Source organism: Cherax quadricarinatus, chromosome 21, assembly GCF_038502225.1.
Source record: "Cherax quadricarinatus isolate ZL_2023a chromosome 21, ASM3850222v1, whole genome shotgun sequence".
NCBI lineage: Eukaryota > Metazoa > Arthropoda > Malacostraca > Decapoda > Parastacidae > Cherax > Cherax quadricarinatus.
Window position 1 is genome coordinate 10373934 of NC_091312.1, and position 26782 is coordinate 10400715.

The 26782-nt window shown below is 47.0% G+C and overlaps 1 protein-coding gene across 4 annotated transcripts in view; it reads right to left on the minus strand.

The window, feature by feature from the left end:
- The window catches only part of LOC128689133 (uncharacterized), a 724351-nt gene that overhangs the window by 200959 nt on the left and 496610 nt on the right, over positions 1-26782 (minus strand). Inside the window, exon 1 of one of the 4 annotated variants that reach the window (XM_053777264.2) lies at positions 22617-23467. The exons of the other annotated variants lie outside the window; for them this stretch is intronic. Within the exon in view, the coding sequence (XP_053633239.1) occupies positions 22617-22703 (87 nt within the window). The 5' untranslated portion in view covers positions 22704-23467. Of the gene's footprint in view, positions 1-22616; positions 23468-26782 lie in introns of those variants that run through there. 4 annotated transcript variants of the gene reach the window in all.

Below are 26782 nucleotides of genomic sequence, written 5' to 3' on the forward strand. Positions count from 1 at the left end.
CAGCCCTCTCCACAATGTCAGCCCTCTCCACAATGTCAGCCTCTCTCTACAATGTCAATGTCAGCCCTCTCCACAATGTCAGCCCTCTCCACAATGTCAGCCCTCTCCACAATGTCAGCCTCTCTCCACAATGTCAGCCCTCTCCACAATGTCAGCCCTCTCCACAATGTCAGCCTCTCTCCACAATGTCAGACCTCTCTCCACAATGTCAGACCTCTCCACAATGTCAGCCTCTCTCCACAATGTCAGCCCTCTCCACAATGTCAGCCCCTCCCCACAATGTCAGCCCCTCTCCACAATGTCAGCCTCTCTCCACAATGTCAGCCCTCTCCACAATGTCAGCCCTCTCCACAATGTCAGCCTCTCTCCACAATGTCAATGTCAGCCCTCTCCACAATGTCAGCCCCTCTCCACAATGTCAGCCTCTCTCCACAATGTCAGCCCTCTCCACAATGTCAGCCCTCTCCACAATGTCAGCCTCTCTCCACAATGTCAGCCCTCTCCACAATGTCAGCCTCTCTCCACAATGTCAGCCCTCTCCACAATGTCAGCCTCTCTCCACAATGTCAGCCCTCTCCACAATGTCAGCCTATCTCCACAATGTCAGCCTCTCTCCACAATGTCAGCCCTCTCCACAATGTCAGCCCTCTCCACAATGTCAGCCTCTCTCCACAATGTCAGCCTCTCTCCACAATGTCAGCCCTCTCCACAATGTCAGCCTCTCTCCACAATGTCAGCCCTCTCCACAATGTCAGCCCTCTCCACAATGTCAGCCTCTCTCCACAATGTCAGCCCTCTCCACAATGTCAGCCTCTCTCCACAATGTCAGCCCCTCTCCACAATGTCAGCCCTCTCCACAAAGTCAGCCCTCTCCACAATGTCAGCCCTCTTCAATGTCAGTCCCTCTCCACAATGTCAGCCCTCTCCACAATGTCAGCCCCTCTCCACAATGTCAGCCCTCTCCACAATGTCAGCCCTCTCCACAATGTCAGCCTCTCTCCACAATGTCAGCCCTCTCCACAATGTCAGCCCTCTCCACAATGTCAGCCTATCTCCACAATGTCAGCCTCTCTCCACAATGTCAGCCTCTCTCCACAATGTCAGTCCCTCTCCACAATGTCAGCCCTCTCCACAATGTCAGTCCCTCTCCACAATGTCAGCCCTCTCCACAATGTCAGTCCCTCTCCACAATGTCAGTCCCTCTCCACAATGTCAGCCCTCTCCACAATGTCAGCCGTCTCCACAATGTCAGTCCCTCTCCACAATGTCAGTCCCTCTACACGTCAGCCCTCTCCACAATGTCAGCCCTCTCCACAATGTCAGTCCCTCTCCACAATGTCAGTCCCTCTCCACAATGTCAGTCCCTCTTCACAATGTCAGCCCTCTCCACAATGTCAGTCCCTCTCCACAATGTCAGCCCTCTCCACAACGTCAGCCCTCTCCACATTGTCAGCCCTCTCCACAATGTCAGCCCTCTCCACAATGTCAGCACTCTCCACAATGTCAGCCCTCTCCAATGGCAGCTCTCTCCACAATGTCAGTCCCTCTCCACAATGTCAGCCCTCTCCACAATGTCAGCCCTTTCCACAATGTCAGCCCTCTCCACAATGTCAGCCCTTTCCACAATGTCAGTCCCTCTCCACAATGTCAGTCCCTCTCCACAATGTCAGCCCTCTCCACAATGTCAGTCCCTCTCCACAATGTCAGTCCCTCTCCACAATGTCAGCCCTCTTCACAATGTCAGCCTCTCTCCACAATGTCAGCCCTCTCCACAATGTCAGCCTCTCTCCACAATGTCAGCCTCTCTCCACAATGTCAGCCCTCTCCACAATGTCAGCCCTCTCCACAATGTCAGCCCCTCTCCACAATGTCAGCCCCTCTCCACAATGTCAGCCCTCTTCACAATGTCAGTCCCTCTCCACAAAGTCAGCCCCTCTCCACAATGTCAGCCCTCTCCACAATGTCAGCCCTCTCCACAATGTCAGCCCTCTCCACAATGTCAGCCTCTCTCCACAATGTCAGCCCTCTCCACAATGTCAGCCTATCTCCACAATGTCAGCCTCTCTCCACAATGTCAGCCTCTCTCCACATGTCAGCCTCTCTCCACAATGTCAGTCCCTCTCCACAATGTCAGCCCTCTCCACAATGTCAGTCCCTCTCCACAATGTCAGCCCTCTCCACAATGTCAGTCCCTCTTCACAATGTCAGCCCTCTCCACAATGTCAGTCCCTCTTCACAATGTCAGCCCTCTCCACAATGTCAGTCCCTCTCCACAACGTCAGCCCTCTCCACATTGTCAGCCCTCTCCACAATGTCAGCCCTCTCCACAATGTCAGCCCTCTCCACAATGTCAGTCCCTCTCCACAATGTCAGCCCTCTCCACAATGTCAGCCCTCTCCACAATGTCAGCCCTCTCCACAATGTCAGTCCCTCTCCACAATGTCAGCCCTCTCCATAATGTCAGCCCTCTCCACAATGTCAGCCCTCTCCAATATGTCAGCCCTCTCTACAATGTCAGTCCCTCTCCACAATGTCAGTCCCTCTCCACAATGTCAGCCCTCTCCACAATGTCAGTCCCTCTCCACAATGTCAGCCCTCTCCACAATGTCAGCCCTCTCCACAATGTCAGCCCTCTCCACAATGTCAGCCCTCTCCACAATGTCAGCCCTCTCCACAATGTCAGCCCTCTCCACAATGTCAGCCCTCTCCACAATGTCAGTCCCTCTCCACAATGTCAGCCCTCTCCACAATGTCAGCCCTCTCCATAATGTCAGCCCTCTCCACAATGTCAGTCCCTCTCCATAATGTCAGCCCTCTCCACAATGTCAGTCCCTCACAATGTCAGCCCTCTCCACAATGTCAGCCCTCTCCACAATGTCAGCCCTCTCCACAATGTCAGCCCTCTCCACAATGTCAGCCCTCTCCACAATGTCAGCCCTCTCCACAATGTCAGTCCCTCTCCACAATGTCAGTCCCTCTCCACAATGTCAACCCTCTCCACAATGTCAGCCCTCTCCACAATGTCAGCCCTCTCCACAATGTCATCCTCTCTCCACAATGTCAGCCCTCTCCACAATGTCAGCCCTCTCCACAATGTCAGCCCTCTCCACAATGTCAGCCTCTCTCCACAATGTCAGCCCTCTCCACAATGTCAGCCCTCTCCACAATGTCAGCCCTCTCCACAATGTCAGCCCTCTCCACAATGTCAGCCCTCTCCACAATGTCAGCCCTCTCCACAATGTCAGTCCCTCTCCACAATGTCAGTCCCTCTCCACAATGTCAGTCCCTCTCCACAATGTCAGCCCTCTCCACAATGTCAGCCCTCTCCACAATGTCAGCCCTCTCCACAATGTCAGCCCTCTCCACAATGTCAGCCCTCTCCACAATGTCAGCCCTCTCCACAATGTCAGTCCCTCTCCACAATGTCAGTCCCTCTCCACAATGTCAGCCCTCTCCACAATGTCAGCCCTCTCCACAATGTCAGCCCTCTCCACAATGTCAGCCCTCTCCACAATGTCAGCCCTCTCCACAATGTCAGCCCTCTCCACAATGTCAGCCCTCTCCACAATGTCAGCCCTCTCCACAATGTCAGCCCTCTCCACAATGTCAGCCCTCTCCACAATGTCAGCCCTCTCCACAATGTCAGCCCTCTCCACAATGTCAGCCCTCTCCACAATGTCAGCCCTCTCCACAATGTCAGCCCTCTCCACAATGTCAGCCCTCTCCACAATGTCAGCCCTCTCCACAATGTCAGCCCTCTCCACAATGTCAGCCCTCTCCACAATGTCAGCCCTCTCCACAATGTCAGCCCTCTCCACAATGTCAGCCCTCTCCACAATGTCAGCCCTCTCCACAATGTCAGCCCTCTCCACAATGTCAGCCCTCTCCACAATGTCAGTCCCTCTCCACAATGTCAGCCCTCTCCACAATGTCAGCCCTCTCCACAATGTCAGTCCCTCTCCACAATGTCAGCCCTCTCCACAATGTCAGCCCTCTCCACAATGTCAGCCCTCTCCACAATGTCAGTCCCTCTCCACAATGTCAGTCCCTCTCCACAAAGATGAAAGTCAAACAACAGCATAAATTGTAGACTTTTATCACTAGGAAAGATTATCATCATTCAGAAACATTACCAATAAGCTTGTAATACACACAAAAACATTAACACAGGGCTGGATAACACGGGTTTAGAGCTGTTAAAATCCTGCCTGCCTCACACAGCTGCTAGATCACTTTGTGGTTTTAATCTTAGTGGCAGTCCAGCAAAACATCAATAAAGAACAAATATGCATAATACCGTGACTGGAACAATACATAAATAACCCGGACATAGGAGAGAGGAGCTTACGACGACGTTTCGCTCCGACTTAGACCATTTACAAGTGTGATCACTGTGTAACAGCACACAAAATGCATGCAAAATGAATAACTAGAGAAGTGTAGATGTACTTTCAATTTTCGAACAAATCGAACACAGATTACTGGTCAATGAAGTTAATTCAAGAGACTGTCCCCATGGCAGCTGTGTTGCTGAAGGCGCCGTAACTCCAAATTATCTTTCTCATTCTCTGATCCCACATAGACATATATTATTGACAAATCACGGAACGGGTTGGGTTTGAACTCATGGCAAGCGAGTCATAAAATTCTAGGACAGTGCCATGGGTTCAACCTCCACCCGTTCCCTAGTTTGTTTGCAATCGCATTTGTACGATTTCGTGAGTCATATTACTGCATTACTCTTAGAAAATGATACTAGTATTTTCACAAGAAGCATCCACCGAGGACACAAAGTCTTGAAACCAGTTCTAGAAGATTGTCAACATTGCTCTCTATCCAGTGGGATGATGACGTAACATTGCATACTTTGCTTTCCATAGCACACGAGGCAACATATGTGTAACACAGTTTTAAGATTCCACTGGAATTATTGGGTAACTGACATTAACCAATAATTCCAGTGGGATCTTAAAATTGTAAGTACAAATGTCAGCTAGTGTGCTATGGACAACAAAATATTCATTATTTCTCCATCATCCCACTGGATATAGAGCAATGTTGATAATCTTCTAGAACTGCAAATACCTTTACCTTTAGTGGGTTTCGAGAGTTTTCCAACTTCCGCAGCCCATGTTAACACCGTAATACTTGTGTAACTTTATATATTGGTAGATTATGGGCATGATCCCCGCCATGTTCCCTGGTTATGCTGACGTCACGGGCTCCCTCGGCTAGTGGCGTCAGTATAGCCAGGGAGCATGACTATAATCTATATATATATATATATATATATATATATATATATATATATTGTCGTGCCGAATAGGCAGAACTTGCGATCTTGGCTTAAATAGCAACGCTCATCTTGCCATATAGGACAAGTGAAAATTTGTGTATGCAATAATTTCGCCAAAATCATTCTGAACCTAACGAAAAAAAAATATTTCACTGTGTTTGTTTAGTATTAAATTATTGTAAACAAATCTAAAATATATTTAGTTGGGTTAGGCTAAAATAAATTGTTCTTATTATAATAAGATTAGGTAAGTTTTCTAAGATTCTTTTAGTGCAAAATTATAAATTTTTACATTAACATTAATGAAAAAATATATCTTTAAACGTATAAGAGAAAATTTTATAAAGGACTTAATATTAAATGAGTTCTTGCTAATTGACCAGTTTTACATATTCGGCACGACATATATATATATATATATATATATATATATATATATATATATATATATATATATATATATAATATAACAATTATTACAGTGTTAACACGTGGCCCTGAGCCAGGCATGTCCGGTGTTGACTGGTCAACCAGACTCTTATTGCTGTCAGCCCACTGGCTTCTCAGTTAAAAATAAACATTAGAAATCCTCAGGCCCTGGTGCTCTCTATACAGGAATATTACTGTATAATAACACTCTCATTAAAGGCGAGCGAAACTGTCTACCTAGAGAATGTAATGATAGGAAGACACGTAAGACGGTGTAATGTGTGTCGCACATTACACCGTTACAACACTGATTAACCAACAGCCTGGCTAACCAGGAGGCCTTATCTTGAACCGGGCAGTGAAGGCGATGTTCCCTGAACCATCAACAGGAAGACAGACACCTCCCCTACCAGCTGGGTCCCTTCCTCCCGTCTCCCCTGCCATCACTAGAAAGGGGGGTGGGGATATTTACATTGGCGGAAGCGGATTTAATAAAGCTAAAACCAGCTTCTCTGGAACACTCTCACCCAGGCCCCCACCGGTAACTCACAGGGGCCCCCACCGGTAACTCACAGGGGCCCCCACCGGTAACTCACAGGGGCCCCCACCGGTAACTCACAGGGGCCCCCACCGGTAACTCACAGGGCCCCCCACCGGTAACTCACAGGGGCCCCCACCGGTAACTCACAGGGGCCCCCACCGGTAACTCACAGGGGCCCCCACCGGTAACTCACAGGGGCCCCCACCGGTAACTCACAGGGGCCCCCACCGGTAACTCACAGGGGCCCCCACCGGTAACTCACAGGGGCCCCCACCGGTAACTCACAGGGGCCCCCACCGGTAACTCACAGGGGCCCCCACCGGTAACTCACAGGGGCCCCCACCGGTAACTCACAGGGGCCCCCACCGGTAACTCACAGGGGCCCCCACCGGTAACTCACAGGGGCCCCCACCGGTAACTCACAGGGGCCCCCACCGGTAACTCACAGGGGCCCCCACCGGTAACTCACAGGGGCCCCCACCGGTAACTCACAGGGGCCCCCACCGGTAACTCACAGGGGCCCCCACCGGTAACTCACAGGGGCCCCCACCGGTAACTCACAGGGGCCCCCACCGGTAACTCACAGGGGCCCCCACCGGTAACTCACAGGGGCCCCCACCGGTAACTCACAGGGGCCCCCACCGGTAACTCACAGGGGCCCCCACCGGTAACTCACAGGGGCCCCCACCGGTAACTCACAGGGGCCCCCACCGGTAACTCACAGGGGCCCCCACCGGTAACTCACAGGGGCCCCCACCGGTAACTCACAGGGGCCCCCACCGGTAACTCACAGGGGCAACCCACCAGGGAACCCACCGGGGCTGCCACCGGGGCACCAAACGGGCAACCCACCGGGGCTCCCACCGGGCCCCTACTGAACGAATGACCCATTTTTCGTCATTTTTTATCATTTCTATGAAAAGAAAAGGACGGAGGAGTGAGTGGAGGGAAAAGTGGAGTGAAAAGTGTGGAGGATGGAAGGGGAAAAGTACAGGGAAGGAGAAAAAGTGGAGGGAAGAGGGACAAAGTGGAGGGAAGAGGGACAAAGTGGAGGGAAGGGGAACAAAGTGGAGGGAAGGAGAAAAAGTGGAGGGAAGGAGAAAAAGTGGAGGGAAGAAAGACAAAGTGGAGGGAAGAAAGACAAAGTGGAGGGAAGAAAGACAAAGTGGAGGGAAGGGGGACAAAGTGGAGGGAAGGGGGACAAAGTGGAGGGAAGAAGGACAAAGTGGAGGGAAGGAGGACAAAGTGGAGGGAAGGAGAAAAAGTGGAGGGAAGGGGGACAAAGTGGAGGGAAGGGGGACAAAGTGGAGGGAAGGGGGACAAAGTGGAGGGAAGGAGGACAAAGTTGAGGGAAGGAGGACAAAGTGGAGGGAAGGGGGACAAAGTGGAGGGAAGGAGGACAAAGTGGAGGGAAGGAGGACAAAGGGGAGGGAAGGGGGACAAAGTGGAGGGAAGGTGGACAAAGTGGAGGGAAGGGGGACAAAGTGGAGGGAAGGGGGACAAAATGGAGGGAAGGAGGAAAGAGACAAGACTGGTCTGATACAAGGATTTAATTAAGAACATAAGAACATGTTGTACAAGACAGGTATACAATACCGACAAGATGAAATTAAGACACGTGTGCAACATCTGTGTATCTTTATTGTAGACGTTTCGCCATCCAGTGGCTTTATCAATACAAATTCCAGGACATAACTTGAAGACAGTAGAACTATGTACAGAAGATGAGGTAATCAGTCCTTCAACCTGGATGGCGAAACGTCTACAATAAAGATACCCAGATGTTGCACATGTGTCTTAATTTCAGCATAAGAACATATAAAAAGAAGGAACACTGCAACAGGCCTACTGACCCATGCGGAGCAGGTCCATGTCACCCCCCCTCGGATTAGCCCAATGACCCACCCAGTCTGGTCACCTCCACTCAAGGGTGGAGCACTGCACCAGACCCAGCAGCACAAGCTAGTCAGGTCCAACTCACACCCACCTACACCCACTCATGTATTTATCTAACCTTTTTTTAAAACCACACAACGTTTTAGCCTGAATAACTGTACTCGGGAGTTTGTTCCACTCATCCACAACTCTATTACCAAACCAGTACTTTCCTATATCCTTTCTGAATCTGAATTTTTCCAAATTGAAACCATTGCTGCGAGTCCTGTCTTGGCTGGAAATTTTCAGCGCGCTGAAACGAATGCTATATGAAGGGGGACTGTTATATGAAGGGAATGTTATATGAAGGGGGACTGTTATATGAAGGAGGGACTGTTATATGAAGGGGGACTGTTATATGAAGGGGGAATGTTATATGAAGGGGGAATGGTATATGAAGGGGGAATGTTATATGAAGGGACTGTTATATGAAGGGAATGTTATATGAAGGGACTGTCATACGAAGGGACTGTTATACGAAGGGACTGTTATATGAAGGGGGACTGTTATATGAAGGGGGACTGTTATATGAAGGAGGGACTGTTATATGAAGAGGGACTGTTATATGAAGGGACTGTTATATGAAGGGGGACTTATATGAAGGGGGACTGTTATATGAAGGAGGGACTGCTATATGAAGGGGGACTGTTATATGAAGGAGGGACTGTTATATGATGGGGACTGTTATATGATGGAGGGACTGTTATATGATGGAGGGACTGTTATATGATGGGGACTGTTATATGATGGGGGACTGTTATATGAAGAGGGACTGTTATATGAAGGAGGGACTGCTATATGAAGGGGGACTGTTATATGAAGGGAATGTTATATGAAGGGGGACTTATATGAAGGAGGGACTGTTATATGAAGGGAATGTTATATGAAGGGAATGTTATATGAAGGGAACTGTTATATGAAGGGAATGTTATACGAAGGGGGACTTATATGAAGGGAATGTTATATGAAGGGGGACTGTTATATGAAGGGGGAATGTTATTTGAAGGAGGAATGTTATATGAAGGGGAACTGTTACATGAAGGGGACTGTTATATGAAGGGGGACTGTTATATGAAGGGGGACTGTTATATGAAGGGGGAATGTTATATGAAGGGGGCTGTTATATGAAGGGAGACTATATGAAGGGGGACTGTTATATGAAGGGGGACTGTTATATGAAGGGGGACTGTTATATGAAGGGGGACTGTCATATGAAGGGGGACTGTTATATGAAGGGGGACTGTCATATGAAGGGGGACTGTTATATGAAGGGGACTGTTATATGAAGGGGACTGTTGTATGAAGGGGACTGTTGTATGAAGGGGACTGTTGTATGAAGGGGACTGTTGTATGAAGGGGAATGTTATATGAAAGGGGAATGTTATATGAAAGGGGACTGTTATATGAATGAGGAATGTTATATGAAGGAGGAATGTTATATGAAGGAGGCATTTTATATGAAGGAGGAATTTTATATGAAGGAGGAATGTTATATGAAGGGGACTGTTATATGAAGGGAACTGTTATATGAAGGAGGACTATTATATGAAGGGGGGACTGTTATATGAAGGGGACTGTTATATGAAGGGGGCTGTTATATGAAGGGGGGCTGTTATATGAAGGGGGACTGTTATATGAAGGGGGACTGTTATATGAAGGGGGGACTGTTATATGAAGGGGGGACTGTTATTATCAGCATAGTTGCTGATCCCCTGCATGTGCTGTATAGCTAATCTGACTATCATAGTACCATCCATATGTTTTATATAGACGATCCCTTACTAGGCCTAGTGACTGTGTGACGTCACGTGATGCGCATGTGTACGTGAGTACCTCTGTAACTTCCTCAGTCCACGCATAGGTCTACCAGGCAACACACGGCAGGTTGGGCTCCCCTTTCTCACAGTCTGACAATATATTGTTACCATCCAACAAGTGTATATATCTTCAGACCTCGTTATCTCCTTTCGAACCCCTACATTACATGAAGGGGGGCTGTTATATGAAGGGGGACTTGTATGAAGGGGGAATGTTATATGAAGGAGGGCTGTTATATGAAGGGGGAATGTTATATGAAGGAGGGCTCTTACATGAAGGGGGAATGTTATATGAAGGGGGAATGTTATATGAAGGGGGAATGTTATATGAAGGGGGGACTGTAATATGAAGGGGGTGACTGTTATATGAAGAGGGGACCACATGTTGAAGGGAGGAGGGGGGAAAATAGGGGAGGGGAAGTAACCAGGTGGACTGTGACAAACACTACACAAAAGATGCTTTTATTTCATGACAAGAAGAGAGACGTCAGGAAGAATTCCCACCTATTACCTAGGATACTGGAATTATCTAGAATATTTTAACCATTATCTACAGCACTGTAGCATCTAACACACTAGAATCATTACCTAGACCACTGGAACTCCTGCCTGGAACACTGGAATCATTTCTAGGAATGCATGAAGCATTCCCGGAGCCATACCCAAAAATACTAGAAATACTGAAAGAAAGTACCCGGAAATAACAAGTGCCTTACAGTCTGTATCAAGGCTATCTATACCCGGAGGATGTTCCAGGCGTATACCCGGAGGGTATATATCTGGAGGATGTTCCATGAGTATACCGGGAGGGTGTTCCTGGAGTATGCCTGGAGGGTGTTCCAGTATACCTGGAGGGTGTTCTGGAGTATACATGGGGGGAGTTCCTGGTTTACGCCTGGAGAGTGTTCCAGTATACCTGGATCATGTTCCTGGAGTATACATGGGGGGAGTTCCTGGTTTACGCCTGGAGGGTGTTCCAGTATACCTGGATCGTGTTCCTGGAGTATACATGGGGGGAGTTCCTGGTGTACGCCTGGAGGGCGTTCCAGTATACCTGGATCGTGTTCCTGGAGTATGCCTGAAGGGTGTTCCGGAGGTCAACGCCTCCGCGGCCCACTCCATGACCAGGCCTTGCTGGGAGTAGTCATTAAATTACAGTCAGGTTACTGCTATTTCCAAGTATAAAAGAGAAGTGTCTCTCGTGAGGTGAGGTACGGAGGACGCTGTGTTATGGCTGGAATACACACCAAAAACACCCTATCGCCTTAGATGAATTCTGAGAGTTTTTCTACTCCCTGGTGTGAGATACAAAAAAAGATACGAATCACAGCGAGGCATATAGCAGATATGAATCATAGCGAGGTATACAACAGGTATGAATCACATCGAGGCATACAACAGGTATGAATCATAGCGAGGAATAAGAACATAAGAAAGAAGGAACACTGCAACAGGCCTATTGACCCATGCGAGGCAGGTCCAAGTCTCCTACCAGCTTAAGCCAATGCCCTAACCTAGTCAGGTCAGGTCCCATACACTTACGGAAGGAGCATGGCATCTGACCTAGTAACACAAGCGAGTTAGGTCCAACTCACACCCACTCATGCATTGACCTAACCTATTTTAAAACTACACAACGTTTTAGCCTCTATAACTGTACTTGGGAGTTTGTTCCACTCATCCACAACTCTATTACCAAACCAGTGCTTTCCTATATCCTTCCTGAATCTGAATTTTTTTCAACTTAAAGCCATTGCTGCGAGTCCTGTCTTGGCTAAATAATTTTAGCACGCTATTTACATCCCCTTTATTTATTCCTTTTTTCCACTTATACACCTCAATCACATCCCCCCTAATTCTACGTCTTTCTAGAGAACGCAGATTCAGGGCCTCAGTCTATCATCATAGGGAAGATTTCTGACGCATGGGATCAACTTTGTCATCCTCCTTTGTACGTTTTCCAGAGCATTTATATTCATTCTGTAATACGGTGACCAAAACTGTGCAGCATAATCTAAATGAGGCCTAACCAAGGATATATAGAGTTGAAGAACAACCTGAGGACTTCTATTATTTATACTTCTTGATATGAAGTCAATGATTCCATTAATTTTATTGCGAACATTTATGCACTGTTGTCTTGGTTTCAGATTACTGCTAAAGATAACTCCTAAATCCTTTTCGCAAACGGAAATATTAAGATGTACATTATTTAGTTTATATGTGGCATGGTTATTTTCCTGTCCAACATTTAGAACTTTGCATTTGTTTATATTAAACTGCATCTGCCACTTCTCTGACCACTGCATTAGTCTATTCAACAGATATGAATCACTGCGAGGGATACAACACTAGATATGAATCATGGCGAGGAATACAATAACAGATATGAATCATGGCGAGGGATACAACAATAGATAGGGTGACTTAAGCCCCACAGATTATCTCAGCAGTATTTGTTTTGTAGCGTGGGAGACATTTCCATAACTTTGTGAAACACCAGTCAGCAAGCATCAGAACACTTATAAACACTCACCAGTCAGCAAGCATCAGAACACTTATAAACACCCACCAGTCAGCAAGCATCAGAACACTTATAAACACTCACCAGTCAGCAAGCATCAGAACACTTATAAACACTCACCAGTCAGCAAGCATCAGAACACTTATAAACACCCACCAGTCAGAATATTCTAAAATTCTGAAAATTTAAAAATTCGGAGTCAACAACAGCGATACCGTACGAGCTACATATGCTTGTTCTGACGAGACTGACCTGCGGAACACTCGCTGACTGCGGTGACAACCTGGTATATGCACTCGCTGGCTGTGGTAACAACCTGATATATACACTCGCTGACTGTGGTAACAATTTCATCTTGTCGGTATTATATACAACTCTTGTACTACTACTATTACTACAACTACTACCACCACCTCTTCCTGCCTATATATAGCCGTCCTGCTCCACCTCTGGTTAGTGTGACTTTGTCAATGGTCCAAGTCGGACCGAAACGTCGTCGTAAGCTTCTCTCTTTTATGTGCAGGTTATTTGTGAATATACACTCGCTGACTGCGGTGACAACCTGGAATATACACTCGCTGGCTGTGGTAACAACCTGATATATACACTCGCTGACTGTGGTAACAACCTGATATATACACTCGCTGTGGTAACAACCTGATATATACACTCGCTGATTGTGGTAACAACCTGATATATACACACACGCTGTGGTAACAACCTGATATATACACTCGCTGACTGTGGTAACAACCTGATATATACACTCGCTGACTGTGGTAACAACCTGATATATACACTCGCTGACTGTGGTAACAACCTGGTATATACACTCGCTGACTGCGGTAACAACCTGGTATATACACTCGCTGGCTGTGGTAACCTGGTATATACATTTGCTGTCTGCGGTAACAACCTGGTATATACACTCGCTGGCTACGGTAACAACCTGGTATATACACTCGCTGTCTGCGGTAACAACCTGGTATATACACTCGCTGGCTACGGTAACAGCCTAGCATATACACTCGCTGGCTGTGGTAACAACCTGGTATATACATTCGCTGGCTATGGTAACAGCCTAGTATATACACTCGCTGGCTGTGGTAACACATACTTGGATTAAACCACAGGAAAGACTGGTGAACTAAGGAATGATTGTCTGGGTGACTTTCATTGATAAAGCCGAGTGACGAAGCCATTGTTCCATCTCCTTCAGAAGAATAGTGGGCGACCCCCTGCAGGGCTCGCCCTCTGTGGCTTCATGCTGCCTTGGAGTAGAGGTCACACACACAGTATTGTTATCCGTAAAAGGAAAATACAAATGATAGGTTGGTGGTCGTGGGGGCAAGAGCGGTGAAGGTGTCGTGATGATTGTGGAGGTGACTGTGTGGTGATGCCAGTGTGGAGGTGACGGTGTGGTGATGACAGTGTGGAGGTGACGGTGTGGTGATGACTGTGTGGAGGTGACGGTGTGGTGATGACTGTGTGGAGGTGACGGTGTGGTGATGACTGTGTGGAGGTGACGGTGTGGTGATGACTGTGTGGAGGTGACGGTGTGGTGACTGTGTGGAGGTGACGGTGTGAAGGTGACGGTGTGAAGGTGACGGTGTGAAGGTGACGGTGTGAAGGTGACGGTGTGAAGGTGACGGTGTGAAGGTGACGGTGTGAAGGTGACGGTGTGAAGGTGACGGTGCGGTGGTGATGACAGTGTGGAGGTAACGGTGTGGTGATGACTGTGTGGAGGTGAGGGTGTGGTGATGACAGTGTGGAGGTGACGGTGTGGTGATGACAGTGTGGAGGTGACGGTGTGGTGATGACGACTGTGTGGAGGTGAGGGTGTGAATGTGACGGTGTGGTGATGACGTTGTAGTGATGACGGTGTGGAGGTGACGGCATGGTGATGACGTTGTGATGACGTTGTGGTGATTACGTTGTAGTGATGACGATGTGGAGGTGACGGTGTGGTGACGTTGTAGTGATGATGGTGCTGAGGTGACGGTGTGGTGGTGACGTTGTAGTGATGGCGGTGTGGAGGTGACGGTGTGGTGATGACGTTGTAGTGATGACAGTGTGGAGGTGACGGTGTGGTGATGACGTTGTAGTGATGGCGGTGTGGAGGTGATGGTGTGGAGGTGACGGTGTGGTGATGACGTTGTAGTGATGACAGTGTGGAGGTGACGGTGTCGTGATGACTGTGTAGAGGTGACTGTGTGGAGGTGACGGTGTGGCGATGACGTTGTAGTGATGACGGTGTGGAGGTGACGGCGTGATGACGGTGTGGAGGTGACAGTGTGGTGATGATGTGGTGATGACGGAGTAATGACTGTGTGGAGGTGACGGTGTGGAGGTGACGATGTGGTGATGACGGAGTAATGACGGTGTGGAGGTGACGGTGTGGTGATGACGGAGTAGTGATGATGGTGTGGAGGTGGCGGTGTGGTGTTGACGGTGTGAAGGTGACGGTGTGGTGACGGTGTGGAGGTGACGGTGTGGTGATGACGGTGGAGAGGTGACAGTGTGGTGATGACGGTGTGGTGGTGACGGTGTGGTGATGACGGTGTGGTGATAATGGTGTGGTGGTGACGGTGTGATGGTGACGGTGTGGTGGTGACGGTGTGGAAGTGGTGTGGTGATGACGGTGTGGAGGTGACGGTGTGGTGATGGTGTGGGGGTGACGGTGTGGTGATGATGGTGTGGAAGTGATGGTGTGGTGATGACGGTGTGGTGATGGTGTGGTGGTGCCGGTGTGGAAGTGATGGTGTGGTGATGACGGTGTGGAAGTGATGGTGTGGTGATGGTGTGGTGGTGCCGGTGTGGAAGTGATGGTGTGGTGATGACGGTGTGGTGATGACAGTGTGGTGGCGACAGTGTGGAGGTGACGGTGTGGTGATGACGGAGTAGTGATGACGGCGTGGAGGTGACGGTGTGGTGATGACGGTGTGGAGGTGACGGTGTGGTGATGACGGTGTGGAGGTGACGGTGTGGAGGTGACGGTGTGGTGGTGTGGTGGTGACGGTGTGATGGTGACGGTGTGGTGATGGTGTGGTGGTGACGGTGTGATGGTGACGGTGTGGTGATGACGCAGTAGTGATGACGGTGTGGAGGTGATGGTGTGGTAATAATAGTGTAGAGGTGACGGTGTGGTGAAGGTGTGGAAGTGGCGGTGTGGTGAAGGTGTGGAAGTGACGGTGTGGTGAAGGTGTGGAAGTGGCGGTGTGGTGGTGACGGTGTGGAAGTGACGGTGTGGAAGTGACGGTGTGGTGGTGACGGTGTGGTGGTGACGGTGTGGTGGTGACGGTGTGGTGATAGTAAAGGTGGTTACATCATATTTAAAGGATGTTTTCAGGGGTCAACGCCCCTGCAGCCCGGTCCCAAACCAGGCCTCTTGGTAAGTCAAGACTTGATCAAGAAGGCTGTCACTGCTGGCTATACACAGTCCAATGCACAAACTACTGTTCGGCTGGTCAGGAACTGACTTGATTAACTTATCAAGCAGACAGCCAAGGATCTGTTAGTAATCCCCCTTATGTATGGTGGGAATCTGTTGAGAAGTCTTGGGCCCCTTACACTTAACTGTGTTATCTATTAGTGTAATCATACCATCCTTGTTTTTTATTGGAGATATTTTACACCTTCTGCCGAGCTTCTTTCTTTTGTAGGTGGTGATTTATGCTTGAAGAATTGGAATCAATCCATCTAGGATTTTCAAGGTGTAAATTACAATGCATCTTTCTCGCCTGCGTTCCAAGACGTACAGGTAAGTAAGTTTATTCAGGTATACACAAATGCAGTTACAGAATTATCATACATAGCAGCATATGTGTAGAGAACCTGGGATAACCCAAAAAAGTCAGACAGAGTGACTTATTTCCATTGGGACTTTACACGTTCCCAGTAATTTAGATTGGCTGAATTAATACATGAGGTGACGGTGTTGAAGTGGTGGTGACGAAGGTGTGGTGGTGGTGGTGGTGACAGGCATTGAGGGCAATTCATTCATCATGAGGAAGGTCCCATAGTTGAGGTCATCACACAAAAGTGAGGCTTCTAGTTGTCACACTCGGCCTGGCAAGGTCGTGTCTCCCTCCCTCTAACACAGCTGGACAAGCGCGCACACACCGTGCCGTCACTCCTAAACAGACAAGGCTGATTGTCACTATAATCAAGAATCCTTCCGTGTGCACCATGGAAGCATTGTTTAGAGGCCTTCCATGCCACTCACTGCAAGGATACATCTGAACACTGTAGTAACACACTCAGGCAAAAGTAATACTAGATACTCAATGGGACGATACATCAGGATTCTGAAGTTACAGGGGAGGGGGGGGGGACCCTGGCTGCGAGATTAGCATCTGCATCTTGTTCTTATCAGATGGATAATCGAGCCTCTGCAAGCCCTTGTCCGGAATAAACCACACGGGTTTACCACCAAGTAAAAAGTGTAGTGACAGACATTCAGACAAACGCCTGCACCCAGGCATTACTTAACCCCGAGGATGGCGCGTCACTTTCATTGTCTGTCCATCTCTTGACAGTGACGCGCGTAAACGCTTCATGTTGGTCCATGACGCTAAACTTACCTCGTCTGTAAAGATGTCTACACGAAGTGTTATGTACCTGGTGTTTACCTGGTGATGGTTCCGGAGATTGTCCCCGCGGCTGAAATCTAACTTCCTGGATGATGTCCAGGTCAGGTGTTACAGTTTACGGCATACAGTCCGACAAAGGCATCACAACTTGACTGATAAAAACACTTGAGACGAATTTATCAAGTTCCCCCATGAAACATGACGTATGTTGGTAACCTTCCTTGCATATGATGGGAGGGTGTTGAAATGCATTTTTTTTTTTTTGCACCGTCTACCAAGGTATTCTCTCTAGACGGAAAACAAGGACTGAATCTTCACACACACAAAAAATCTATCCAAGAGCCCTTTCACCCTCGAGCAGAGGGTGAGAGGGAGGGAAAGAGATGGATGTACTGTCTAGTTCTGGGCTAAAAAAGCGTTCGACAAGGTACCTCACAAGAAACTGGGGAACAAAAAGCTTAAGAACTACAAGAAGCTCCTGTCACACGCTTGCAGCATTCTATGGAGAGGGAGCATGGACACAGGAGCCATCCCACACTCACTAAAAACAACAGACATAGCCCCACTCTACAAAGGTGGCAGTACAGCAGTTGCAAAGAACTACAGACCGATAGCACTAACATCCCATATCATAAAAGTCTCTGAAGGGTTCTAAGAAGGAAGATCGCCAACCACCTAGATACCCATCAGTTACACAACCCAGGGCAACACGGGTTTAGGGCAGGTCGCTCCTGCCTATCCCAGCTACTGGACCACTATGACAAGGTTCTGGATGCTGTAGAGGATAAACAAAATGCAGATGTAGTATACACAGACTTTGCAAAAGCCTTCGACAAGTGTGACCATGGTGTAATAGCAGACAAAATGTGTGATAAAGGAATAAGAGGAAAAGTTGGTAAATGGATCTATAACTTCCTAACAAACAGAACACAAAGAGTAATAGTAAACAGAGTAAAGTCTGAGGCAGTTACGGTGAAAAGCTCTGTTTCACAAGGCACAGTACTCGCTCCCATCTTATTCCTCATCCTCGTATCTGACAAAGACAGAGAAACAAGCCACAGCTCAGTGTCTTCCTTTGCGGATGACACCCGAATTGCCATGACAGTGTCCTCCTTCGAAGACACCGCGAGACTCCAGGCGGACATCAACCAAATCTTCAAATAGGCCACTCAAAACAATATGAAGTTTAGTGAAGAGAATTTTCAACTACTCGGATATGGAAAATTTGAGGAAATTAAAACTTTATCAAGGTATACAACAAAGTCTAACCATACAATAAAACGAAAAAGTAATGTGAAGGACCTGGGAGTGATAACATCAGAGGATCTCACGTTCAAAGACCACAGCAATGTATCTACCGCATCTGCTAGAAAAATGATAGGATGGATAATGAGAACCTTCAAAACTAGGAACGCCAAGCCCATGATGATTCTCTTCAAATTGCTTTTTCTCTCTAGGTTGGAATACTGCTATACACTAACTGCCCCCTTCAAAGCTGGCGACATTGCTGACCTGGAGAGTGTACAAAGAACTTTCACGGCACATGTAAGTACGATAAAGCACCTAAATTACTGGGAACAGTTGAAGTCCCTTGATTTGTATTCCCTGGAATGCAGGCGAGAGAGATACATGATAATATACACTTGGAAAATCCTAGAAGGATTAGTATCAAACTTGCACACGAAAATCACTCCCTATGAAAGCAAAAGACTCGGCAGGAGATGCATCATTCCCCCAATAATAAGCGGGGCCGCCACAAGTACACTGAGAGACAACACAATAAGTATCAGGGGTTACCAACAGACCCCTGGCTGTCTTCAAGGCACTGGACAGGCACCTCAAGTCAGTGCCTGACCAGCCGGGCTGTGGTTCGTACGTCAGTTTGCGTGTGCCCGCAGTAACAGCCTGGCTGATCAGACTCTGATTCCACCACGAGGCCTGGTCTCAGACTGGGCCGCGGGGGCGTTGACCCCTGAAACCCTCTCCAGGCAAAGAGGCAGGAATAACAGGAAAAACACCGCAAGAGTGGGATGGGCGAGTGTGACAATACTATTTCTTATGTATGTGAACGACATGACAAAAAAAATCGAGTCAGAGGTGTCCCTCTTCGCATACGACGTAAAACTAATGAGGAGAATACAAACAGAAACAAGCCGGGAAAAGACTACATATGGATCTAAACAAGCTGTAAGATTGGTCTAAATTGTTATCAGAATTTAAGCCCAGCAAATGCAAAGTTATGAAAATAGGGGAAGAGTAAAGAAGAGCGGAAACAGAGTTTAGGCTCGGGGAAAGGCAAAGGCTGCAAATCTCCCTGAAAGAACCTCGGAGTGAGCACAGTACCGAGTATTTCGTCTGAGGCACACATCAACCTGATAAGGGCCGCAGCACACGCAAGACAGGTAAATTTAAAGGTGGCTTTCAGGAAAATCAACAAGGAGGCATTCACGATCTTATACACGACATTATGTCAGGCCCATCATGGAGTATACAGCGCCAGTATGGAACCCGCATCTTGAAAAACATATCAAGAAGTTTGAAAAAGTGCAGAGGTTTGCTGCGAGACTAGTCCCTGAGCTGAAGGTTATGAACTATGAGGAAAGACTATAGGACCTCAACCTGGTGACACTAGAGGACAGAAGTACCAAAGGTTGCATGATGACAAACAAAATACCGAGAGGAACAGACAGTGTGGAGAGGGCGAGTGTTTTAAGAAGCGGGTCTCAGGTACACGAAGTCACAACTGGAAGCTAAAAACGCGGATAAACCAAAGGGATGTCAGGAAATACTTTAGTCTTAGAGTCGTCAGGAAGTGCAATGACCTAGACAGGGAAGTGGTAGAGGCAAAATTCACACAAAGCTTTAAGAATAGGTATGATAGGGATCACGCAGCCAAGAGAGCGTGAACCCTACTAGTAGCGTGCAGTGGGGAGACGAGTTCAGGATCAGAGATCGACCTCTGAAAATACAAATAAGCGAGTACACACAGGGGGGGGGGGACTACACAAGAATGAGGACCTTCCTGCAGGAGGTTCAGTGGGAACAGAAGTTGGTAGGAAAATCAGTAAACGAAATGATGGACTTTGTAACAACAAAATGCAAGGAGGCAGAGGAAAGGTTTGTTCCCAAGGGTAACAGAAATAATGGGAAGGGCAGAACAAGCCCTTGGTTTACCCGAAGGTGCAGGGAGGCAAAAATTAAGTGCTCTAGAGAATGGAAAAAGTACAGAAGGCAAAGGACTCGGGAGAATAAAGAGATTAGTCGACGAGCCAGAAACGAGTATGCACAGATAAGAACGGAGGCGCAGCGGCAGTATGAATGACATAGCATCGAAAGTCAAGTCTGACCTGAAACTACTCTACATCCACATCAGGAGGAAGACAACAGTCAAGGACCAGGTAATCACGCTGAGGAAAGAAGGTGGGGAGCTCACAAGAAACGACCAGGAGGTATGTGAGGAGCTCAACATGAGATTTCAGGAAGTATTTACAGTGGAGGCTGAAGGGACAACGGGAAGACAAAACAGTGGCGTACAGCAACAAGGGATATACCAACAAGTGTTGGATGAATTACACACAACTGATGAGGAGGTGGAGAAGCTAAGTGACCTTGATACCTCAAAGGCGGTGGGACCGGACATCTCTCCGTGGGTCCTTAGAGAGGGAGCAGGGACACTACGTGTGCCACTAACCAAAATCTTCAACACTTCCCTTGAAACTGGGCAACTACCTGAAGTATGGAAGAAGGCAAATTTAGCCCCCATCTTTAAGAAGGGAAACAGAAATGAAGCACTAAATTATAGACCAGTGTCACTGACATATATAGTATGCAAAGTCTTGGAAAAGATTATCAGGAGGAGAGTGGTGGAGCACTTGGAGCTGAACAAGATTATAAATGACAGCCAGCACGCATTCATGGAAAGCAAATCCTGTGTCACAAACCTACTAGAGTTTTACGACAAGGTAACTGAAGTAAGAAATGAGAGGGAGGGGTGGGTTGATTGCATTTTCTTGGACTGCAAGAAGGCCTTCGACACAGTTCCTCACAAGAGATTAGTACAGAAGCTAGAGGAACAGGCACGTATAACAGGAAGGGCACTGCAATGGATCAGAGAATACCTAACAGGGAGGCAACAGCGAGTCATGGTCCGTGATAAGGTATCACAGTGGGCGCCAGTGACGAGCGGGGTCCCACAGGGCTCAGTCCTGGGACCAGTGCTATTCTTGGTATATGTGAACATGACGGAAGGGATAGACTCAGAAGTGTCCCTGTTTGCAGATGACGTGAAGTTAATGAGGAGAATTAAATCAGACGCGGACCAGACAGGTCTACAGACCTGGACAGGCTGGATGTGTGGTCCAGAAACTGGCTCCTAGAATTTAACCCCGCCACATGCAAAGTCATGAAGATCGGAGGAGGGCAAAAAAGACTGCAGACAGAGTATAGGCTAGGTGGCCAAAGGCTGCAAACCTCACTCAAGGAGAAAGACCTAGGAGTGAGTATAATACCGAGTACATCGCCAGAAGCACACATTAACCAGATAACTGCTGCAGCATATGGGCGCTTAGCAAACCTGAGAATAGCGTTCCGGTACCTCAGTAAGGAATCGTTCAAGACTTTATACACTGTGTACGTCAGGCCCATACTGGAGCACGCAACACCAGTTTGGAACCCACACCTGGTCAAACACGTCAAGAAATTAGAGAAAGTGCAAAGGTTTGCAACAAGGCTAGTTCCAGAGCTAAGGGAAATGTCCTATGAAGAAAGGTTAAGGGAAATCGGTCTGACAACACTGGAGGACAGGAGGGTTAGGGGAGACATGATAACGACATGCACAATACTGCGTGGAATAGACAAGGTGGACAGAGACAGGATGTTCCAGAGATGGGACACAGAAACAAGGGGTCACAATTGGAAGCTGAAGACTCAGATGAGTCAAAGGGATGTTAGGAAGTATTTCTTCAGTCAGAGTAGTTAGGAAGTGGAATAGTCTGGCAAGCGATGTAGCGAAGGCAGGGACTATACATAGTTTTAAGACGAGGTATGATAAAGCTCATGGAGCAGGGGGAGAGAGGACCTAGTAGCGGTCGGTGAAGAGGCGGGACCAGGAGCTGAGTCTCGACCCCTGCAACCACAATTAGGTGAGTACAATTAGGTGAGTACACAGGTCATTGCCACCCTCCTTCCTTCTGATGTGTTCAGTTCCCTTCTCAGTCTTCCTAAGTACCAGGAAACAAAAACCTTGCCATCCCTTTATTAACGTCAAAAAGACACTCTTAATCCTAGTTCCTAATTATCTTGGCAAGTGCCGTCAGCAAGCGCTAATACAGTTTAAAGACTCGACAATACGAGGGTCATTAAGGCTGCGTGTCACCATTTCACCACCAGACAAGTATTCTTAAACTTAATTTCTCAGCATATATACGCTGAGAGAAGGTGCATGTATTATGTGCCACGAGCAAGCCACGCGTCTTTCACTTACCTCTGCTGGACTGGAATCTACGGCAGACACACTCCATCTTCTGTTTATGAAGGAGAGTTGTCGCGGCAGCCAACCCCTCCTTTCCATGTTTACTGTCGTCTTGCTGCACTGTTCGTGCCCTGCTGACACCAGCTCAACTGTATGATCACTGCTGTCTCACTGCCCCTAGACCCTCACACATATAATATACACTTGTCCTGATAACGGTCCATGTTGTAATGTAATAAAGTTCTCGGGACATGGTCGCCACTACAAAGGAGCTCTTCATAAACACGATAACAATTACCACAGCCTAAGCTTATCACAGCTAAAGCTTATCACAGAGTAGGCCTGAATCTTGTGCACGCGTGCCACCCTGATCACAGTCACACTCATTTTCTCCTTCTTGATTAAAAAATTTTTTTTTTCAAAACTAAAAAATTGTTTAGTGCAGTAAAAGTCTAACAGGCAGAAGTGCACTTTCAACTTCGGTAAAGTACGCGAGTGTATCTACAGTATTTTTTCTGTCACAGTTTCTTCATATTTCATGATATTAAGATCACACACACACACAAGAAACATACAAACAAATACATAAACACAGGGCCAAGAGCTAAGACCTGACCCTTGGACCTACAAGCAGGTGAGTACACATGTATACACAAACAGACACTACAACTTACAGGCATACATGTATATAGAAACACAGGGACCAGGAGTTTAGACTCAACACCCCTCTCCCTCCGCACCAACAACTCTGTGGGTACAGATATATACACAAACATACAAGAATTCACATACATACATGTAAAGAAAGACACAGGGTACTCGATGAGTACACATATACACAGAAGCGGCAGCAAGCAACACCCTTGGCACTCCCGACACTATACTGGCACTCTGGTCAACAAAAGAGTACAGCGGCCTCATCTTATCTCAACAATCTGCCGCCTTATCAACGCATATCACTTACTGTTTTGATTATTAACAATGTCGTAGGCAGATAATCTCAACTCTGCCAGCATCCTCACAAATCACACACACAACGGCCTGCTTATCCAAGCTTTACCAAGAAATATTGTATATTAATGGCATGGAAAACTGGCAAGTGGATGACTGAGACATGAGCTACACTTAGGTATCTTTATTGTGGATACGTCTGGCCAACCAGTGCCTTATTTTTCTTACGTCTTCCACCATCTCCAGTATTACTGTCGATATTGGACTGATGAAGCTAATGGTTGGCTAATCGTCTCCACAGTAAAGATCCTTAGGTGTTGTATGTTTCTTTGCCAGGAAGGCCGCTGTCACAGCCGCCTGTTACTGGTACGTTACAGGCTGCCTACGATGGACTGCCAGCAGTTCATCCTAGTAATCCAGGATTAGAGCAGTATTTAAGGTTTAGTTTTACTTTTGCTGTGTATATTACCCTGAATGAATTCTTGTTCAGGGTTATATAAGCTATTTATGAATTTTCCTAGCTGGTGTACGTTGTCAATATTATTACGTTACTGTTTCATGGGTAGACTGGGTACAATATAGTAACAAATTTATTCTCACTGAGCATCATATTGCTGTCAGTGGCCCACTGGAAGACTTAGTTTATATCAGCTTGGAGGTTCCCTGTCTCTTCTATGGATGCCACTTTCATACAAATTCTAGCATTGTCTACAAAGGATGATACTGTGCTATGACTTACGTTCTTGTCATTGTCAGATATGAGAGTAAGGAAGCAAAGGGGGGCGAGTACCGTGCCTTGTGTTCTATTTGTTAGGTAAGACACATATGCAACACTTAGGTATCTTTATTTCGAAACCTAAGTGTTGCATATGTAACTTACCTAACAACCTGTCGGTATTTTATACCATTTTAATGTGTTCTATTTGTTAGGAAATTTAAAATCCATCTGCTCACCTTCTCGGGTATTCGTTTTGCACGCATTTTGTGTGCAATTATCCCATGGTCGCACTTAACATAGACTTTTGAGAAGTCAATGTAAGCTATATCTGCATTTTGTCCTTCAAGAGCATCGAAGACCATGTCGTAATCGTCCAGCAGTTGCGAAAGGCACGAGCGACCACTTCTGAGCCCATGCTGACCTGGGTTGTGCAACTGATGCGATTCCATGTGATTGGTAATCTTGCATCTTAAAACTCTTTCAAAGATCTTGATACTGTAGGATGTTAAGGTAGTGAATGTATTTCAGTAAATGTACCTACCTGGAGTCTACCTGGAGGATATTTCGGAAATCAACGCCCCGCGGCATGGTCCATGACCAGGCCTCCAGGTGGATCAAAGCCTAATCAACTAGGCTATTACTGCTGGCCGCACGTAGTCTAACGTACGAACCACAGCCCGGCTGATCTGGCACTGACTTTCGGCATCTGTCCAGCTCCCTCTTGAAGACAACCAGGGGTCTGTTGGTAATTCCCCTTATGGCTGGTGGGAGGCTGTTGAACAGTCTTGGGCACCGGACACTTATTGTGTATTCTTTTAGTGTACCAATGGCCCCCCTACTTTTCACTGGGGGTATGTTGCATAGCCTGCCAAGTCTTTTGCTTTCGTAGGGAGTGATTTCTGTGTGCAGATTAGGGACCAGTCCTTCTAGGATTTTCCAGGTGTAGATTATGATGTATATCTCGCCTACGCTCCAGTGAGTACAAGTTAAGCGCTTCCAAGCGTTCCCAGTAGTTGTTTAATGGAACTTATATGTGCAATAAAGGTTCTCTGTACAATCTCTAGATCTGCAATTTCACCTGCCTTGAATGGAGATATTAATGTACAGCAGTATTCCAGCCTAGAGAGAACAGGTGATTTAAAAAGGATCATCATTGGCTTGGCATCTTGTCTTGAATGTTCTTATTATTCATCCTATCACTTTCCTTGCAGATGTGATAGTGGCAGTGCTTTGATCCTTGAAGGTGAGATCCTCAGACATAACCACTCCCAGGTCCTTCACATTACTTCTCCGCTCTATTGTATGATTAGAGTTTGTAGTATACTCAGTTCTAGCTATTATTTCCTCCAGTTTCCCATAACAGAGTAGTTGGAATTTGTCTTCATTGAACATCATATTGTTCACCGTTGCCCATTAGAAAATTTGGTTTATAAATTCTTGGAGATTTGCCCTGTCCTCAATGGATGACACTCATGCAGATCCTAGTATCGTCTGCATAGACTGATACGGTGTTATGGTTTACATCTCTGTGTCTGATATGAGGATGAGGAACAGGATAGGTGCCAGTACTGTGCCTTGTGGAACAGAGCTCTTCACTATGGTAGCTTCCGACTTAACTCTGTTTACCACTACTCTTTGTGTTCGATTGGTTAGAAAGCTGAAGATCCATCTGCCCACTTTGCCAGTTATCCCTTTAGCACGCATTTTGTGTGTTATTACACCATGATCGCACATGTTCAAGGCTTTTGCAAAATCTGTGCATACTACATCTGCATTCTGTTGGCTTTCCAGTGCATCCAAGACCATATCATAGGATTCAGTAGTTACGAAAGGCATGAGCGACCTGCTCTGAACCCATGTTGCCCTGGATTGTGCAAATGTTGGGAGTCCAAGTGGTTTGCTATCCTGCTTCTAAGAAGTCTTTCAAATATTTTTATGATGTGGGACGTTAAAGCTATTGGTCTATAGTTCTTAGCTACTTCCTTTCTGCCACCTTTATTGAGTGGGACTATATCCGTTGTTTTTAGCGACTGTGGAATCTCGCCTGTGTCTATGCTTCTTCTCCATAGCATACTTAGGGCTCGTGAGGGGTTTCTTGCAGTTTTTAATGAACACAGAGTTCCACGAGTCTGGGCCTGGGGCTGAGTGCATGGGCATGTTGTCCATGGCTTTCTTAAAGTCTAGTAGAGTTAGGGTTATGTCAGAAATTTGGCATACATTGACAGGGTTTTGAGGCTCATTCATGAAAAAATGATTTGGCTTGTCTATCTTTAGACTGATTAGTGAGATTTCAGTATCAAATATACATTTTCTACCTTGTATGATGCTTTAGTAACAGTCTTTAATGCGGTGAACGAATATGAATTCTACAAGTCTATCCCGAACCTTCCTTCCGCCAAAAATATCCACGAGTCCGTTGGAGGATCTGATTTCGCTTGTGAGATAGGATTTACCACACTTAACTACATGATACTGTCAGTACTAGAACTTCTGAACAGTCAAGGTGTAG